This window comes from Somniosus microcephalus, unplaced genomic scaffold, assembly GCF_052327205.1.
Source record: "Somniosus microcephalus isolate GS21.2 unplaced genomic scaffold, FLI_Smic_1.0 unresolved_chr2, whole genome shotgun sequence".
NCBI classification, from domain to species: Eukaryota; Metazoa; Chordata; class Chondrichthyes; order Squaliformes; family Somniosidae; genus Somniosus; species Somniosus microcephalus.
Genome location: NW_028225180.1, coordinates 22,882,619 through 22,903,536, shown reverse-complemented (window position 1 = coordinate 22,903,536; position 20,918 = coordinate 22,882,619). Strand labels below are relative to the sequence as shown.

The window sequence follows — 20,918 nt, the reverse complement described above, 5'->3', positions numbered from 1 at the left end:
GACTCGAGAGCAAGTATGTATTTTCTTAAGTATGGACACAAAACTGGATGCAGTATTCCAGGTGCGGTCTCACCAATACCTTGTATAACTGCAGCAATACCTCTCTGTTTTTATATTCTATCCCTCTAGCAATAAAAGCCAACATTCCATTGGCCTTCTTGATCACTTGCTGCACCTGCATACTAATTTTTGAGTTTTGTGCACCAGGACCCCAGATCCCTTTGTACTACAGTACTTTCCAGTTTCTTGCCATTAAGATAATAACTTGCTCTATGATTTTTCCTGCCAAAGTGCATAACCTCACACTTTCCAGTATTGTATTCCATCTGCCAAATCTCTGCCCACTTACTTAGCCTGTCTATGTCACTTTGCAGGTTTTTTATGTCCTCCTCACTCGCTACTTTCCCTCCCATCTTTGTATCATCTGCAAACTTTGATATGATACACTTGGTCCCCTCCTCCAAATACTTAATATTGATTGTAAAGAGTTCGGGACCCAGCACTGACCCCTGCGGAACACCACTAGTTACTGATTGCCAGTCTGAGAATGAACCATTTAACCCAACTCTCTGCTTTCTGTTAGAGAGCCAATCCTCCACCCACGCCAGAATATCAACCCCAATCCCGTGATTTTTTATCTTGAGCAATAATCTTTCGTGTGGCACCTTGTCTAAATACACTACGTCCACTGGTTCTCCTTTATCCACCCTGTATCTTACTTCCTCACAGAACTCAAGCAAATTTGTCAAGCAAGACTTCCCCTTCATGAAACCATGCTGACTTTGTCCTATTAAATTATGTTTATCCAAATGTCCCGTTACTGTCTCCTTAATAATGGACTCTAACATTTTACCAACCACAGATGTTAGGCTAACAGGTCTATAGTTTCCAGCCTTCTGCCTACTACCCTTTTTAAATAAGGGTGTTACATTAGCAGTTTTCCAATCTGCCGGGACCTTTGCTGAGTCCAGGGACTTTTGGAAAATTATTACCAATGCATCCACAATCCCTACCGTCACTTCCATCAAGACCTTAGGATGTAAGCCATCAGGTCCAGGGGATTTATCTGGCTTGAGTCCAATTATTTTACCAAGTACCACTTCCTTAGTGATTATAATCGTCTTTAGCTCCTCTCCCCCTAGAGCCCCCTGTTTGTCCAGTGTTGGGATATTCTTAGTGTCCTCTACCGTAAAGACTGATACAAAATATTTGTTCAGCGTTTTTGCCATCTCCATGTTTCCCACCATTAAACAGGGGTAGATTTACTCTGAAGGAACCCCAGGCTGCACCTGATCTGGGAATGTTTGTTGGGCCGGTGTAGAGATGGTTTTACTATGTACGGAACCCATGCTGCACCTGAGCTGGGAGTTTTTGATGGGCTGGTGTAGAGTAAGATTTACACTTCATGTACCCCATGCTGTACATGAGCTGGGAGTGTTGGATGGGCCTGTGTAGGTGTAGTTTTACACTGTATGCACCCCATGCTGTACTTGAGCTGAGACTGTTTGATGGGCCCTTTAGGGGTAGATTTGCGCTGTATGTACCCCATCCTTTACCAGGTCTGGGAGTGTATGATGGGCTGGTGTAGGAGAAGTTTTACACTGTATGTACCCAATGTTGTACCTTGGCCTGGAGTGTTTGATGGGCCGTTATAGGGGTAGTTTTACTCTCTATGTACCCCATGCTGTACCTGAACTTGGAGTTTTTTGATGGGCCGGTGTAGCGGCAATTTTACACTGTATGTACCCCAAACTGTACTTGAGCTGGGAGTGTTCGATGGGCCAGTGAAGACAGATTTTCTCTGTATGTAAGCATACGTCACATGTGCTGGGAGTGTTTGATGGACGGTGTAGGGGTAATCTTACTTTGAATGCACCTATGCTGTACATGAGCTGTTTCTGTTCGATAGGCCGGTTTAGGGGAATTTTTACTCTGTATGTATCCCATGCTGTACCTGAGCTGCGAGTTTATGATTTGCCAGTTTAGGGATAGATTTACCCTGTATGTACCCCATACTTACCAGATCTGGGAGTGTATGAAGGGACGGAGTAGGCGTAGTTTTCACTCTATGTACCCCATGCTGCACCTGAGCTGGGAGTTTTTGATGGGCCGGTGTAGGGGTAGATTTACTCTGTATGTACCCCATGCTGTACCTGAGCTGGGCGTGTTTGATGGGCCGGTGCAGAGATGGGATTACTCTGTACGTAACCCATGATGAACCTGAGCTGGGAGTGTTTGATGGGACGATGTTGGGGTTGTTTTACTCTGTATGTACCCCATGCTGTACCTGATCTGGGAATGTTTGATGGGCCGGTGCAGAGATGGGATTACTCTGTATGTAACCCATGTTGGATCTGAAGTGGGAGTGTTTGATGGGCTGGTGTAGTGGTAGTTTTAATCTGTATGTATCGCTTGCTGTACCTCAGCTGGGAGTATTGAATGGCCGGTGTACAGGTAGTTTTATTCTGTATGTACCCCATGCTGTGCCTGAGCTGGGCGTGTTTGATAGGCCGGCGGAGAGATGGGTTTACTCTGTACGTAACCCATGATGAACCTGAACTGGGAGTGTTTGATGGGCCGGTGTATGGGTACATTTACTCTCTACATACCCCATGCTGTACCTGAGCAGGGACTGTTTGATGGGCTGGTGAAGAGGAAGATTTACAATTCATGTACCCAATGCTGTGCATGAGCTGGGAGTGTTGGATGGGCCTGTGTAGGGGTAGTTTTACACTGTATATACTCCATGCTGTACTTGAACTGGGAGTGTTTGATGGGCCGGTGTAGGCGTATTTTTATTCTGTATGCACTCCATGCTTTAACAGATCTGAGACTGTATGATGGGCTGGCGTAGGGTTAGTTTTACACTGTATGTTCCCTAAGTTTTACCTGAGCTTGGAGTGTTTGATGGGCCGGTATAGGGGTGCTTTTACTCTGTATGTACCCCATGCTGCGCCTGAGCTGGGAGTGTTTGATCGGCCGGTGTAGGGGTAGTTTTACACTTTATGTAACCCATGCTATACTTGAGCTCGAAGTGTTTCATGGGCTGGTGTAGGCGTAGTTTTACTCTGCATGTACGCCAACCGTAACTGAGCTGGGAGTGTTTGATGGGCTGGTGTAGAGGTAGATTTCTCCGTATGTAACCCATGCTGCACCTGAGCTGGGAGTGTTTGATGGACGGCGTTGTGTTAATCTTACTCTGAATGCACGCATGCTGTACATGAGCTGGGAGTGTTTGATGGGCCAGTTCATGGGCAGTTTTACTCTGTATGTACCCCATGCTGTACCTGAGCTGGGAGTGTATGATGGGCTGGTGTACGGATAGATTTACTCTGTATGTTCCCCATGCTCTACCAGATCTGGGAGTGTTTGATGGGCCGATGTAGGGGAATTTTACTCTGTATGTACCCCATGCTGTACTTCAGCTTGGAGTGTTTGATGGTCCTCTGTAGGAGTAGATTTACTCTGTATGTACCCCATGCTGTATCAGATCTGGGTGTTTTTTTGGGCTGGTGTAGGGGTAGTTTTACTCTGAATGGACCCGATGCTCTACGTGAGCTGGGAGTTGTTGATGGGCCGATATAGAAGTATATTTACTCTGTGTACCCCATGCTGTACCTGATCTGGGAATGTTTGATGGGCCGGTTTAGGGGAAGTTTAACTCTCTCTGTACCCCATGCTGTACCTGAGCTGGCAGTGTTTGATGGGATTGTGTAGGGGTAGTTTTACTCTTTATTTAGCCCATGCTGCACCTTAGCTCGGAGTATTTGATGGGCTGGTTTACGGATTGATTTACTCTGTATTTAACCAATGCTGAATCTGAGCTGGGAGTGTTTCATGCGCCGGTGTAGAGGTAGTTTTACTCTGTATGTACCCCATGCTTTACCAGAGCTGGGCGTGTTTGATGGGCCGGTGTAGAGATGGCTTTTCTCTGTACATAACCAAAGATGAACATGGACTGGGAATTTTTCATGGGACAGTGTAGGGGTAGTTTTTATCTGTATGGACCCCATGCTGTACCTGAGCTGGGAGTGTTTGATGAGCCGGTATAGAGGTAGTTTAACCCTGTATGTACCCCATGCTGTGCCTGAGCTGGCTGTGTTTAATACGCCGATGTAGGGGTAGTTTTACTGTGTATGTACCCTAAGATGAACCTCAGATTTGAATGTTTGATGGGCTGGTATAGTGGTAGTTTTACTTTGTAAGTAACCCATGCTGTACCTGAGCTGCGAGTTTTTGTTGGGCCGCTGTAGGAATAGTTATATTCTGTATGTACCCCATGCTGAACCTGAGCTGGGCGTGTTAGATGGGCCGGTGTAGTGGTAGTTTTACTCTGTGTGTACCCCATGCTGTATCTGGGCTGGGAATCTTTTGATGGGCCAGTGTAGGGGTAGTATTACTCTCTTTGTTCCCCATGGTGTAACTGAGCTGGGAGTGTTGGAAGTGCCGATGTAGGGCTATTTTAACACTGCATGTACCCCATGCTGTACCACAGCTGGGTGTGTTTTTTGGGCCGGTGTAGAGAGGGGTTTACTCTGTACGTAACCCATGATGAACCTGAACTGGGAGTGTTTGATGGGCCGGTGTAAGGGTTGTTTTACTCTCTATGTGCCCCATGCTGTACCTGAGCTGCGAGTGTTTGATGGGCCGGTGTAGAGGAAGATTTACAATCCATGTACCCCATGCTGTACATGAGCTGGGAGTGTTGGATCGGCCGGTGTAGGGGCAGTTCTACACTATGTACCCCATGCTGTACTTGAACTGGGAGTGCTTGATGGGCCGGTGCAGGGGTAGATTTACTCTGTATGTACCCCATGCTTTAACAGATCTGGGAGTGTATGATGCGCTGGTGCAGATTTAGTTTTACAATGTATGTTCCCTATCATGTACCTGAGCTTGGAGTGTTTGATGGGCCAGTGTAGGGGTAGTTTTACTCTGTATGTACCCCATGCTGTACCTGAGCTGGGAGTGTTTGATGGGCCAGTGTAGGGGTAGTTTTACACTATGTACCACATGGTATATTTGAGCTGGGAATGTTTCATGGGCCGGTGTAGGGTAAGAGTTTTTCTGTATGTAACCCATGCTGCACCTGAGCTGCGAGTGTTTGATAGACGGCGGAGGTGTGATCTTACTCTGTATGCACCCATGTGGTATATGAGCTGGGAGTGTTTGATAGGCCGGATAAGGGCAATTTTACTCTGTATGTACCCCATGCTGTACCTGAGCTGGGAGTTTATGATGGGCTGGTGTCCGGATAGATTAACTCTGTATGTATCCCATGCTTTACCAGATCTGGGAGTGTATGATGGGCCGGGGTAGTGGGAGTTTTACACTGTATTTACCCCATGCTGTACTTGAGCTGGGAGTGTTTGATGGTGCGGTGTAGGGGTAGATTTACTCTGTATGTACCCCATGCTGTACCAGGTCTGGGTGTTTTTGATGGGCTGTTGTAGAGGTAGTTTTTCTCTGAATGTACCTCATGCTGTACCTGAGCTGGGAGTGTTTGATGGGCCGGTGTAGGGGTAATTTTACACTGTATGTTCCCCATGCTGTACCTGATGTGGGAGTGTTCAATAGGCCGGTGTAGGGGTAGTTATACATTGTATATACCCCATGCTGTACCTGAGCTGAGAGTGTTTCATGGGCCGATATAGGGGTAGTTTTACTCTGTGTGTACCCCATGCTGTACCTGATCTGGGAGTATTTGACGGGCCGGTGTAGTGGTAGTTTTACTCTTTATTTACCCCATGTTGCATCTGAGCTGGGAGTGTTGATGCGCCGGTGTAGAGATGATTTTACTCTCTACGTAACCCATGATGAACCTGAAATGGGAATGTTTGATGGGCCAGTGTAGGGGTAGTTTTAATCTTTATGGACCCCATGCTGTACCTGAGCTGGGAGTGTTTGATGAGCCGGTGTAGGGGTAGTTTTACACTTTATGTAACCCATGCTATACTTGAGCTCGGAGTGTTTCATGGGCTGGTGTAGGGGTAGTTTTACTCTGCATGTACGCCAACTGTAACTGAGCTGGGAGTGTTTGATGGGCTGGTGTAGAGGTAGATTTCTCCATATGTAACCCATGCTGCACCTGAGCTGGGAGTGTTTGATGGACGGCGTTGTGTTAATCTTACTCTGAATGCACCCATGCTGTACATGAGCTGGGAGTGTTTGATGGGCCAGTTCATGGGCAGTTTTACTCTGTATGTACCCCATGCTGTACCTGAGCTGGGAGTGTTTGATGGGCCGGTGTAGGGGTAATTTTACACTGTATGTTCCCCATGTTGTACCTGATGTGGGAGTGTTCAATAGGCCAGTGTAGGGGTAGTTATACATTGTATATACCCCATGCTGTACCTGAGCTGAGAGTGTTTCATGGGCCGATGTAGGGGTAGTTTTACTCTGTGTGTACCCCATGCTGTACCTGATCTGGGAGTATTTGACGGGCTGGTGTAGTGGTAGTTTTACTCTTTATTTACCCCATGCTGCATCTGAGCTGGGAGTGTTGATGCGCCGGTGTAGAGATGATTTTACTCTCTACGTAACCCATGATGAACCTGAAATGGGAATGTTTGATGGGCCAGTGTAGGGGTAGTTTTACTCAGTATGGACCCCATGCTGTACCTGAGCTGGGAGTGTTTGATGAGCCGGTGTAGAGGAAGCTTTTATCTGTATATACCCTATGCTGTACCTCAGATTTGAATGTTTGATGGGCTGGACTAGGGATAGTTTTACTCAGTATGTACCCCATGCTGTACCTGGGCTCGGAATCCTTTGATGGGCAGGTGTAGGGGTAGTATTACTCTGTTTCCCATGGTGTAACTGAGCTGGCAGTGTTTGAAGCGCCGATGCAGGGATATTTTAACACTGCATGTACCCCATGCTGTAACTCAGCTGGGCATGTTGGTTGGGCCGGTGTAGAGATGGGTTTTCTCTGTATGTAGCCCATGATGAACCTAAACTGGGAGCGTTTGATTGGCCGGTGTAGGGGTTGTTTTAGTCTCTATATACCCCATGCGTTACCTGAGCTGGGAGTGTTTATGGGCCGGTGCAGAGGAAGATATACAATTCGTGTACCTATGCTGTACATGAGCTGGGAGTGTTGGATGGGCCGGTGTAGGGGTAGTTTTAATCTGTATGTGCTCCATGCTGTACCTGAGCTGGGAGTATCAGATGGGCTGGTGTAGGGGTAGTTTTACACTGTATGTACCCCATGCTGAACCTGAGCTGGGAATTTTTTGATGGGCCGATGTAGGGGTAGTATTACTCTGTTTGATCCCCATGGTGAAACTGAGCTGGGAGTGTTTGATGGGCCAATGTTGGGGTAGATTTACTCTGTTTGCTGACCATGCTGTACCTGACCTGGGTGTATTGGATGTGCCGGTGTAGGAGTAGATGTACTCTGTATGTTCCCCATGCTGTTCCTGAACAAGCGCATTTGATGATCCGATGTAGGGGTAGTTTTACTCTGTATGTACCCAATGCTGTACCTGAGCTGGCAGTTTTTGAAGGGCGGGTTAGGGATTGCTGTACTCTGTATATACTCTATGCTGTACATGAGCTGGCAGTGACTGATGGGCCGATGTAGTGGTAATTTTTTTACTTTATTTACCCTATGTTGTGCCTGAGCTGTGAGTGTTGATTGGCCGGTGTAGAGCTCATTTTACTCTGTCTGTTCCCCATGCTGATCCACAGCTGGTAGTGTTTGATGGGCAGATGTAGAGGTAGTTATACTCTCTATGTACCCCAAGGTGTAGCTGAGCTGGGAGTATTTGATGGGCTGGTGTAGGGGTAGTTTAATCCTGTATGTACCCCATGCTGTACCTGAGCTGTGAGTGTTTGAGGGGCTGATGTAGGGGAATTTTAATCTGTATGTACCCTAAGCTGAACCTCAGATTTGAGTGTTTGTTGGGCTTGTTTAGGGGTAGTTTTACTCTGTATGTAACCCATTTTGTACCTTGACGGGGAGTTTTGGATGGGCCGGTGTAGGGGTAGTATTACTCTCTATGTACCCCATGCTGCACCACAGCTGGGAGTGTTTGATCGGCCAGTGTAGTGGCAGTTATACTCTCTATGTACCCCATGCTGTAGCTGAGCTTGGAGTATTTGATTGGCTGCTGTAGAGATGATTTTACTCTGTATGTAACCCAAGCTGTACATGAATTACGTGTGTTGTTGGGCCGGTGTAGGGGTAGTATTACTCTTTATGGAGCCCATGCTGTCCCTGGGCTAGGAGTGTTTGATGGGCCGGTGTTGGTGTAGTCTTACTCTGTATGTACCCCATGGTTTGCCTGACCTGGGAGTGTCTGATGGACTGGTGTAGGGGTAGATTAACTCTGCATGTATGCCAAGATGTAACTGAGCTGGGAGTGTTTGATGGGCCATTGTAAAGGTAGTTCTACTCTGTATGTACCCCATGCTTTAACTGAGTAGCTAGTGTTTGATAAGGCTGTGTAGTTGTAATTTTAATCTGCATGTACTATGTATGCCATGCTGTTCCTGAGCTGGGAATGCTTGTTGGGCCGGTTTAGGGGTAGATTTACTCTATGTACCCCATGCTGTAACTGAGCTGGGAGTGTTTGATGGGCCAGTTGTAGGGGTAGCTTTAAACTGTATGAACCTCATGCTGAACCTGAGCTTTGAGTACTTGATGGACTGGTGTATGGTTACTATTACCCGGTATGTGGGAGTGTTTAAACTAAAATGGCAAGGGGTTGGGAACTTGAGCAGGGAGACAGAGGAATGGGAAACAAGGATAGGAGCAGAAGAAAGGAAGGAGAAAAAGAAAGGTGGCAGTCAGAGAAATCAAGGGATTAAGTCAAGCATAGCCACAGTAAATAATAATTCTAAAAGGTGTAATAGAGAAAAATAAACAAGCCTGAAGTCCTTGTGTCTTAATGCAAGGAACATTCTTAATACAGTGGATGAATTTGCTGCACAAATAGAGCTAAATGGATATGATATGATTGGGATTACGGAAACATGGCTCCAGGGTGACCAAGGCTGGGAACTCAACGTCCATGGTTATTCAATATTCAGGAAAGAGGCAAAAAAGAAAAGGAGGCGTGTTAGCATTGCTGCTTGAAGAGGGTATTAACACAATTGAAAGGAAGGATATTAGCTTGAAGATGTGGAATCTGTATGGGTAGAACTGAGACATACCAAGGGGCAGAAAACGTTACTGTGATTGGTATACAGACCTCCAAACGATAATGTGGATGTTGGGGATGGCATTAAATGGGAAATTAGAGACACGTGCAATAAGGTCACAGCAGTTATCATGGGTGACTTTAATGTACATATAGTTTGGGCTAACCAAATTAGTAACAATACTGTGGAGGAGGAATTCATGGAGTGTATACGGGATGGTTTCCTGGACCAATATGTCGAGGAATCAACTAGAGATCAAGCCATCTTAGACTGGGTATTATGTAATGAGAAATGATTAATTAGCAATCTTGTGCGAGGCCCCTTGGTTTGGAGTGATCATAATATGATAGAATTCCTCATGGAGATGGTGAGTGAAGTATTTGACTCAGAGACTAGGGCCCTGAATTTAAATAAAGAAAACTACGATGATATGAGTAACGAGTTGGGTAGGATTGATTGAGGAATGTTACTCAAAGTGTTGACGGTGGATAGGCAATGGCAAACATTCAAAGATCGCATGGATGAACTGTTCATCACTGTTTGGCATAAAAATAAAACAAAAAACGTAAATCAACCGTAGCTAACAAGGGAAATTAGGGATAGCATAAGATCCAAGGAGAAGACATATACATTGGCCAGAAAAAGCAGTAAACCTGAGGATTGGGAGCAGGTTAGGATTCGGCAAAGGATGACAAAGCGATTAATTAAGCGGGGGAAAATAGAGTATGAGAGTAAGCTTTCAGGGAACATAAACACTGAATGTAAAAGGTTTTATAGATATGTGAAGAGAAAAAGATTGGTGAAGTCAAGCGTAGGTCCGTTACAGTCAGATTCAAGGGAATTTATAATGGGGAACAAAGAAATGGTTGACCAATGAAATACATACTTTGGTTCTGTCTTCACAAAGAAGGACACAAATAATCTCCCAGAGATGTCATGGAACATAGCGTGTAATGAGAGGGAGGAACTGAAAGAATCAGTATTTGAAGGGAAATGGTGTTATGGAAATTGACGGGATTGAAGACCGATAAATCCCATCAGCCTGATAATTTACATCCTAGGGTACTTAAGGAAGTGGCCCTAGAAATAGTAGATGCATTGCTGGTCATCTTCCAAAATTCGATAGACTCTGGAACAGTTCCCATGGATTGGAGGGTAGCTAATGTTACCCCACTATTCAAAAAGGTGGTAGAAAGAAAAGGGGGAATTAAAACCAGACATCGGTAGAGGGGAAAAGGCTAGAGTCCATTATAAAAGATGTAATAGCAGAGCACTTGTAAAACAGCGACAGGATCGGACAAAGTCAACATGGATTTTCAAAAGTTAATCCTGCTTGACTAATCTACTGGAATTTTTTGAGGATGCAACTGGTAGAAAGAGAAGGGAATACCAGTGGATGTGATGTATTTGGACTTTCTGAAGGCCTTCGATAAGGTCCCACATAAGAGATTAGCATGTAAATATAATGCACATGGGATTGGGAGCAAGGTACTGACTTGGATAAAGAACTGGTTGGCAGGAAGGAAGCAAAGAGTTGGAATAAACGGGTCTTTTTCTGAGTGGCAGGCAGTGACTAGTGGGGTACCGCAGGGATCGGTCCTTGGACCCCAGCTATTCCCAATATATATATTAATGATCTAGACGAGTGAACTAGATGTAATATCTCCAAGTTTGCAGATGACACAAAGCTGGGTGGGTGTATGTGCTGTGAGGAGGATGCCAGGAAAATCCAGTATGATTTGCACAGGATGGCTGATTGGGCAGAAGCATGGCAGATGCAGTAAAATGTGCATAAATGCGAGGTTATTCACTTTGGTGGCAAAAACAGGAAGGCAGATTATTATCTGATCGGCAATAGATTGGGAGAAGGGGAAGTGAAAGGAGACCTGGTGTCCTTGTGCACCAGTCGCTGAAGTTAAGCATGCAGGTGCAGCAGGCGGTTAAGAAGGCAAATGGTATGTTGGCCTTCATAGCGAGAAGGTTTGAGTACAAGAACATGGCCTTGGTGAGACCACACCTTGAGTACCGTGTGCAGTTTTGGTCGCCTTATCTGAGGAAGGATGTTCTTGCCATGGAGGGGGTGCAGCAAAGATTCACCAGACTGATACTTGGGATGGCAGGAATGACGTATGAGGAGAGATTGGGTCGATTGGACTTATACTCGCTGGAGTTTAGAAGAATGAGAGGGGATCTCATTGAAACTTAGAAAATTCTAACAGGACTGGGCAGACTAGATGCAGGAAGGATGTTCCCGATGGCCGGGGTGTCCAGAACCAGAACCGAAAGCAAAGCTGCTCGGGAGCAGCTCGTCGTCAACAACTTTACGACATGATGACAGTGTCGCCTCCGACCTCCCCCTCCCCCAACACGGCAAAGAAAAGGAACAGACACAATTTAAAGTGAAACAGTGAACGATTTTTGCCGCATCAAAGACTTTGATGTACTCTATTGATATTCTTCGTCTTTAAATACAAACTAACTATGTTCTACTTTGTAAACTTTTGCACAGATAAATTGGTTCATAAAAAATGTAAACAGTTTAATGTGACTTTTGGCTTTCTTCGTGTAATAAAGACTTTACATTCAAGTTGAAAACTTGCTATTTTCGCATTTTTAAACCGTTGTAATATTTTAATTGGATGTTAATTAAAAAAAGTAGAGAAACGAATAAAGTGAGTAGGGGTAAGGATAAGGAGCAAGCCATTTAGGACACAGATGAGGAGGAATTTCTTCACCCAGAGAGTGTTGAACCTGTGGAATTCTCTACCACAGAAGGCAGTGGAGGCCAATTCATTATATATATATTCAAGAAGGAGTTAGATATATTTCTTAAGGCTAAAAGGATCAAGGGATATGGGGAGAAGGCAGGGACAGGGTACTGAAATTGGATGATCAGCCATGATCGCATTGAATGTCGGAGCAGGCTCGAGGGGCCGAATGGCCTACTCCTGCTCCTATCTTCTATGTTTCTGTGTACCCAATGCTGTGCCTGTGCTGGGAGTTTTTGGATGGGCCGGTTTAGGGGAAGCTTTACCCTGTATCTACCCCATGCTGTACCTGCGCTGGGAGTGTTTGATGGGCCGGTGTTGGGATTATTTTACTCTGTATTTACCCCATGCTGTACCTTAGCTGGGAGTCTTAGATGGGCCGGTGTAGGGGTTGTTTTACTCCATATGCACCCCATGCTGAACCTGAACTAGGTATGTTTGATGGGCCGGTGTAGGGGTAGTTTTACTCTGTATATACCCTATGCTTTACATGAGCTGGGAGTGTTTGATAGGCCGTTGTAGGGGTAGTTTTACCCTGTATGTACCCTATGCTGTACCTCAGCTGGGATAGTTTGATGGACCGGTTTGGGATAGTTTTGCTCTCCATGTATATGTTGCCTTTCAGCAGCAGCAGCAGTATCCCTATCACGAGCCAACTGCTGAAGGGCCAGAGATTGTACACCAGGGCACTTTACTTAGCCTGAGAGGATCCGGTCACGGGGAAGGTGAAAGCGCAGGAGCCAGTAGGAGCCATCTTTTACACAATTCACCTCCTTAGACCCTCAGGCACAGATGCGAGGGGAATATCTGTCAATTCCATAATGTTTGCTGTTATTTAAATGCTGGCGTTGTGTTATGTCGTGAATTTATATTTGTGACTCATAGTTTATTTAACCATTTCATATGTATAGCCTCTATTCACTTTATTCGTTTCTCTACTTTTTTTATTAACAACCAATTAAAATATTACAACTGTTCAAAAATTAGAAAATAGCAAGTTTTCATCTTGAATGTAAAGTCTTTATTGCACTAAGAAACCCAAAAGTCACGTTAAACTGTTTACATTTTTTATCAACCAATTAATCTTTGCAAAAGTTTACAAAGTAGAAAATAGTTAGCAAACAATTTGTACTTAAAGGCGAAGAACATCAATAGAGTACATCAAAGTCATTCATGCGGCAATAATCGTTCACTGTTTCACTTTAAATTGTGTCTGTTTTCATTTTCTTTGCCTTGTTGGGGAGGGGGAGGGGGAGGTCGGAGGCGGCACTCTCATCACCTCGTGAAGGTTTTGGCTGTAGCAGTTCCCGAGCAGCTTTGCTTTCGGCAGCACTTGGCTCTTCCACATTAGACCTGGCCTCAGGGTCATTGACATCCACCATGACCTGTATTTCAACAGGGAGCGAATCTGCAGCATTAAGTGTCAGTCCTTCCCGCAGGGCAAAGCTGTGCAAAGTGCAACAGACCACTAGAATCCTTGCCACTTTCAGAGGAGAATACTGCAATGTCCCGCATGTCCTGTCCAGGCACCGAAAGTGTGATTTTAGAAGCCCGATTGTCCTCTCCACCACTTGCCGAGTGGACACGTGTGCCTGGCTGTATCTCTCCTGAGCCTCATTATTTGACCTGCGGTATGATATTATCAGCCGCAGTTTTAGCGGGTAATCCTTGTCGTCCAATATCCATGTGGATCCTGGAGGCAATGCACTGCAGGCACTATATAAGTCCGAGTGATGGAGGACGAAGGAGTCATGAGCACTTCCCCGGTGAGCTGTATTTATGTTTAAGATCCTGAGTAGCTCATCACAGACGATTATTGCATTTAATGAATGAAACCCGCTCCTGTTGATGTATGTCACAGGTACATCAATTGGTGCCTTCATTGAAACTTGGGTTCCATCGACGGCTGCAGTCACTTTGGGGAAACCAGCGATCCTATAAAATACAAGGGCCCTCCCCTTTTGCTGCCGAGTGGACAAGTCAAAGTCTATGAACTCTGAAGCCCTGCGGAATATAGCATCTGTGACCTGGTGAATGCATGCCCACGCAACACTCTGGGTGGTGTTTGACATTTCACCAGTGCCGGACTGAATTGACCAGCATGCAAAGAAGTTCAGTGCTGTAGTTACTTTCATGGACACTGACAAGGCAGTGTGGGTCTTCGATGTCTTTGAAGGTCGTCTTTTAACATGTCACATAGTCGGCCGCTTACGTCATTACTAAAGCGCAGCCTCCTCACACACAACTCCTCCAACATCATCTCAAAATACAGCCTCTCCCTGTACACTCTCTGGTGTGAGTAGTAGTTCATCCTGATTAGGCGGCGGTCATGGTTCCTCAATCTTCTTCGTTGTTCCTGGTGTTTTTGATTCTATGTGACAGAATCACACAAAAGATCGCGGCAAATTCCTCATGAGGCATGTTTCTCCCTTACATGCTTCCTCTTTAAATAGATGCGTAAATGTAGGGAAAAAATTGAAAGAGTTGTAAAAGTTATATTAATAAAGTGAGTGGGTAGAAATTCTGGCAGTGGTGCAAAACGGGTGGTATTGGATCAGTTGCCCGTCAAACCTGCCTGATGAATATAATTTCCCGAGACCAATTTCGAAGACATCAAAAACATTTTTACAAAGTCATACACAACATTTTTAAACAGCATAAAGAAGTTAGCATTTAAAACATTCATATATTCTGTCATAATTTTAAGCATGAGTAAATGTGAACAAAATCATTTTAAAAAAGTCATTTTCAAGTTTACAAAAAATAAATCTATTTGATTAGAATGCTTACCTTATCCAAAGCGAAAGTTTCACTTCTAATTAGCAACACTCCTCAGAACAAGATTCAAAACCAATGAAATATTTAACAAATTAAGTTGTTAAAAATTTAATTCAGGCTTTATATCCAAAACCGTGTTAACTTTGAAAACTAAAACAGTCCCTTTCCAAGCCCCCTGACTTCCAGTTCTTCTTCCTGCTGCTTCTTTAGATAGAAAAAAGCCAGCGTACAGCCTGCATTCTATCATTGCAGTTGCGTCCGTAACTGCTGGCCAGTAATTGGACAATTAGCGCAAGTCTGCACCAGCAGTGCCACTTCTCCTGCAGATGCATGCGGAATCTTGACAGATCGAAATTTCCGATTTTCAGCGCATGCGCTTCGTATGCGTATACCCAGAAGTTGTATGGCCTATTCGGGCTCGTGCGCACGTTGTACGCACCCGTAGGGTCGCAAAATTCAGTTCCGTGCAAACCACTGAAACTGTTGAATTGTAGCTGGCCTCAGCACCAGAAGTTTAATTACTCTTTTCCTGTTAACAATCCTATTACAAAAACGTAAAGGAATATTCAGGACCTGAATATATGAGAGATCCTGCTCTTTATCCAATAGGTAATGTGGACCCTGACGAGCTGTTTCACCTTGTCCAGAACGGCAAAACCAGAGGACATGTCCTGGGATTGGTGGGGGTAAATTCAAAACTAATTCTGGAACCGTTCTTTCAATGAGCAACTGTCTATCTATGGAACAGCCTTGCTCCTAATCGTTAGAATTAAAACTAGAGGACAGGGGAATTCAGCGGAACACGAAAAGTATAATTAGAAATAGAGTGAATGGGAATTTAGGGGATTTAGGGGAACACTGTAAATGTTACATTAGAAATGGAGACCTTGAAAATTAAGTGGAACCAACGAACTGTTAATTAGAAATAGAATAAAGGGAATATAGTGGAACACAGCATTTGTTAAGTAGAAATAGATGTCAGTAGCATATGACAAATTATATTAGAAATAGGCACCAGCGGGTCACAATAACCCTTCATTTAGAAGTAGGGGACAGGGGAAGACAGCAACTGATCTATTAGAAATAGAGGACAAGGACATTCAGGGGAATAAACTAGCTGTCTAATTAGAAATAGAATAAAAAGGAGACATGGGGTAACACAGTAAATAACAGTTTATTTAAAAGTAGGGGACAGTGGAGGCAATAACTATTTATTTAGGAATAGAGGAGACGGGAATGTCAGGGAAACACAGTAACTGTTTAATTAGAAATAGAGAAACACAAGGGAATACAACAACTCTTTCATTAGAAACAGGGGACGGGAGATCACAACCACATCACATTGAATGTGACACGGTAATTTATGCCTTTGCTTTCTATTTTGCCTGTGGAGTTTGGATGATGTGGTTGATCGCAGGCCGCCTTCTCAGGATTGTAGCTGGGTGCAAAACATCGCTGACTGATGGAACTAAATCCTCTGCCGGCTGCCTGACTCGGGCCTTAAGTACTACTGGTTGTCCGCATCCAGGTAAATGAGAATGTGGCTCTTACACAAAACCGCCCGCAACTGTTCACCACTTCCCCCAAAGGTTGGATGCCAGCCGGATTGGCAGAGCCCCGGCTCCACGGGGCCCTGCAACCAAGAGGGTTTTTGCTTTGGAGAACGTCACGTTCAAGGGGAACGTTAAAGGTTGACGGGTAAAGCGGGCTCTTAATCACAGTTAGTAAATGGAGCCCATTCACAATTCACGTACAAGGGCTATTGTCAGCATAAGCTTTTCAATAATGCTCTCGAACATTGGATTGAGGTGTCATAGATTTATTAATCACAAAATACATGCAATCGTACTTAAACACACAATTAAAAGGTAGAAATTAGAACCATACCTGATGATGGTTGGGTGGAGACCCAAACAAGTCACAGTCCTGAGCTCAGTATCTTAGGCCTTTACCAAACCAAATACATTAATGTAACTTTTTCTCACTCCCTGTAATTAACAATTCTCGCAATTCTGCATTACCTGATGATATCAAATTTAAAATAAAACGCCACACTCAGATATTTTAATTGATTTATCTGATCGATAGTTTCACTCTTGGTCCATATAATTGCAATTGTACCAAGTGAAACCTTTACCAGTAATACTGTCTGTTTCTGTGTTATTTTACTAATTGAGAATGATAATGGATGCCCGGATGTTTTCCTTTGCAGAACCAACTGTCTTCCCAAACGGTTTCCAAATGATGAAAGTTCCCTGAAATTGCTGAATCTGTTTGCAATGACATACGTTTAATTAAATCGCTTACTACGTCATCCTGAAACAGACCATTGTTGCAGGGTCAGCCCTGGCCCAAAAGCCCAGCGGTACTTTAAACAGACCAGTGATTCACTGCTTAACAGGACAAGGCTAAAGATTGACATTGCTACAATAGAAAGACAAACCAACACAGTATCACATTAGCAGACGTTAGAATATTCTGATCAGCGGGAAATGATTATATTCACCCGGGGTAAAGGAAAGAAAAGGAAAGATTCCTATTTATATAGCTCCTGTAACGACCACCGGACGCCCCAAAGCGCTTTACAGCCAATGAAGTACATTTTGAGGGGTAACCGCTGTTCGAATGTAGGAAACACGGCAGCCAATTTGCGCACAGCAAGCTCCCACAAATAGCAATTTAATAATTACCAGATAATTTGCGTTTAATTATGTTAATTGACGGATAAATATTGGCTGTGTCACCCGGGATTACTCCCTTCGAAATAGTGCAAACGATCTTTTACGTCTACCGGAGAGGGCAGACGGAGCCACAGTTTAACGTCTCATTCGATAGAGGGCACCTGCGACAGTGCAGCACTCCCTCAGCACTGCATTGGAGTGTCAGCCGAGATTATGGTACATTATTGAGTCTCTGCAGTGGGACTTGAAGCCACAAACTTCTGACGAGGCTGCTACCAGCTGAGCCCCGGCTGACACAGGGAAAGCAGCAGACACAAAACACTTGCCACAAAAAGCAAGAAAGGTTTTCTGATACCTGATCAATTTCACAGCCACAATCGGCTTTCGTCCTAACGGGAAGATGCCCATTCTAAAATGGAACACGGGCTGTAAATTTACTCTAGTTAAAGGAAGCTGTAGTTAATTTTTCATTCTTTTAATCAACATCAGAATCAATGTCCCTGGAGATTTCAACACCTTCTTCAGCTCTTCCCTGAATTTAGTTTGTGTAGCTGCATAAATACACGTGTTTGTACAGGAGCTTAAATACATGAGCAGATAACCGGTTTCAGTGGCGATGTAAGCAGGAGATGTATAATCGGGTCGGTGAAAAATCACCAGGTTCGTAATTACAGAACTCACGGCAGATGTCAGCCACAACAATACAAAGCTGCCCGATACAACGAAAAGTAAAATGATGGATTTCCTTCGGTTCTCGATCTCTGGATCGCTCTGATTCTCACTGCTGTGACCCCGGAGTCCCCTGCGGGCTCTACTGGACACTAAAATACGTCTGACTGTCAAACAATTAAACAGTAATATCAAAGCAAATGGAAGGTATGTAATTAAAACATTTTGTAAATGGTAGTAGGCTACACCTGCAGGCGATGTAAAAAAGGCCGCACTGGGGCGGAAACCCCAGGGAACATTGTTGATTATTTGTTTGTGTTCAAAGGCAAAGCAATTGGGGATGTTCTCTAAATAAACCAGGACAGAGACCATTGTTATAACCGCGGCCGCAGTTCTCACTGTGCAATACGTTGTTTTAAACTTCTGGCAACATATAGCTACAAATCGGTCAAATGTGAACGAGACGGTAAACCACACCGACATATCCAGGTTGGTACAAGACATGTACATCATGAACTTACAAACGGCTGTGTAGGACAGGAATGAATATGGGAAGCGTTCACTCAAAATGTGATACATGATTACATTGAGGATCATGACCAGTAGATCTGCTGTTGCCATGGCCACCATGTAGAAAGTGATACACTTAGAAAGAGCGCATTTTCCTCTGGAGAGAATCACCATTGTCAACAGGTTCGCTGTAAGAAAGATGAACGGGAGTCAATAATGGGGAACGCGGATAAATCTTACATCGGAGATGAACTAATGTGTTCATACTTAGGGTCATGCGCACCTTATAACATAGACGAGCATTGACAATGTATTTTTCAAACTAAAGTAATGCTTAAACACTCAATATCGAGGGACTGACAATGCGCCATCCTTCCAGCACATTTCAGTCAGACTGTGTCAAGTTGGTGGGTCGGGTTGGGTGTTGGGGAGGTCGCTCGTATACAGTGTCGGCAATGGTAACAGATAGCGACCCCCAACTCCACCGACAGCCAGGCACTGAAGGCTCAATGGAGGGGAATTTTAACCTTGGGGTACAGTGTGAAACGGGCGACAATGGATCAGCCGACCATGATACATCTCTTCCGACTGAATCTCTATCGCTATCGCCACTGATACCTATATTCATGCATAAAAACAGAAAATGCTGGAAATACTCAGCAGGACAAGCATCCTCTGTGGAGAGGGAAGCAAAGTTAACGTTTCATGTCGATGCATTTCGTTAGAAATCCATTGAGGCTCCATTCAGACTTTAAAGGTGTGGTCCAGGTCAAGCCGCCGTACCTCTCAGGGACAGTACAGTTACAGATTAAAGTTCCTTAAAGGGCAGCCTTGGATGGTTCTATAATTTGTTCATTTTCACAGTCAGTAAAGAAGTGGATACCCTTACATACTTCGAAACACATATCCCATTGCTGTGTGGAGCGCTGAACACATCCCGCCATGAGGCTGGGACCATGTGATGCACCGAGCCAATTTGATGAGTTACTGCAGCGGCACCAGGGAGCAATCGATGGAATTTTACATTTAATTTCATCGATATAATTGGCGAGCGGGGTTTCGGGAGCGGCATCAGATGTCAGCTGTATTCAATATAATTTACAAACAATTACTGGAAAGATATGACATCAAATAATATATTTAGCTATGCCACAAACATTCGATGTAGGTCGAAACTCTGCGCTTTTTCTATATAATGGCCCCGAGGGAGCTGTTGGGTAACAGAGTGGGAGTTGGTGGAGCCGGGAAGGATCTTGGCAGCCGAGGCGAGAGGAGCAGCTCCCTGAGCGAAATAATTGCTCCAAATTTCTTTCACAGTCCTCTGATGGGTGGAGGTGGCTGCAGTCCGAGCAATTATCAACTTAATGTAGACATGAAACAATGGAACGGATGAAATGATTACCATGGGCACTAAGCAACACATTCTTTCATGATCTCTGTACTATTGGGGGGTGGCGGGGAATCAGCCTCGCCCTCCCTCAGTATACGCAGGAAGGTTGAGCTCCCGATGGCCACGATCAAGCGACCAGAAAAACGCCTCAGCGGCCGCGTGGACTGATAGGATTCCCGCAGATATTCACCGACTGATCCCGGTAGATGAATGATTCTGCAAGGAGGATAATCTCGGAATCTGGTACATTAATACTGAGATAGTCAACAGTTATTAGGCAACAGAATGCATTGACTTACCGGGAGCCCCAAAGGTTGCGAGAATAGGGTAGTAAATATACCTTATCTTTAAAATTGTTGGCAGTTCCATTTAAAAAACTGTGCGAAATCTGTCCAGCTTTATGGTTCGGACTGGAATGTATCTGAGACTGGTAAATACTCCTCCTTTATAGAGGAATCTGTGCCCCATCAGAAAAAAACATATTACACAATAAGTGGCGTTAGTTACAGTCACTTAACAAACATAGGGGCGATTTTCCGCTTCAGTGCGCCGGGACGCAAGTGGGAAAATTGTACAGAAAGTAATCCCAGAGGGAAGGTGCCCTGCGCATGGTCCCTGAACGCTGAATGGAACATCCCTCCTTGAATCTGCCATAGGCTCTTGAGGTTTCAAATCCATTCCCTGAAAATTTTGCTCTTCCTTGGCATAAGCTACATTTGTTCTTTTTACTGTAATGATACATAGTGATGACTCCGCTTTAATATTACTGGCAATGATTCATCACTAACAATACTGGCAATGATTCATCGCTTACATTACTAGTGATGTCTCCTCTCTAACACTGCTGGCGTTTATTCTACTCTAATTTTACTGGTGCTGACTCTACTCTTATGTTACTGGTGGTGAATCTACACTACCATTACTAATTGTGACCCTACACTAACGTTACTGTTGGTGAATCTACTCTAACAATAC

General features: G+C 44.5%; 1 protein-coding gene across 1 annotated transcript; it reads right to left on the bottom strand.

The window, feature by feature from the left end:
• Nucleotides 1-14,859: 14,859 nt before the first annotated feature.
• On the bottom strand, nt 14,860-18,736 carry LOC147092261 (uncharacterized). The gene has a single exon (XM_085975639.1). The coding sequence runs from the start codon at nt 18,725-18,727 to the stop codon at nt 17,834-17,836; it is 894 nt and encodes a 297-aa protein (XP_085831765.1). The 5' UTR covers nt 18,728-18,736; the 3' UTR covers nt 14,860-17,833.
• Nucleotides 18,737-20,918: the final 2,182 nt, after the last annotated feature.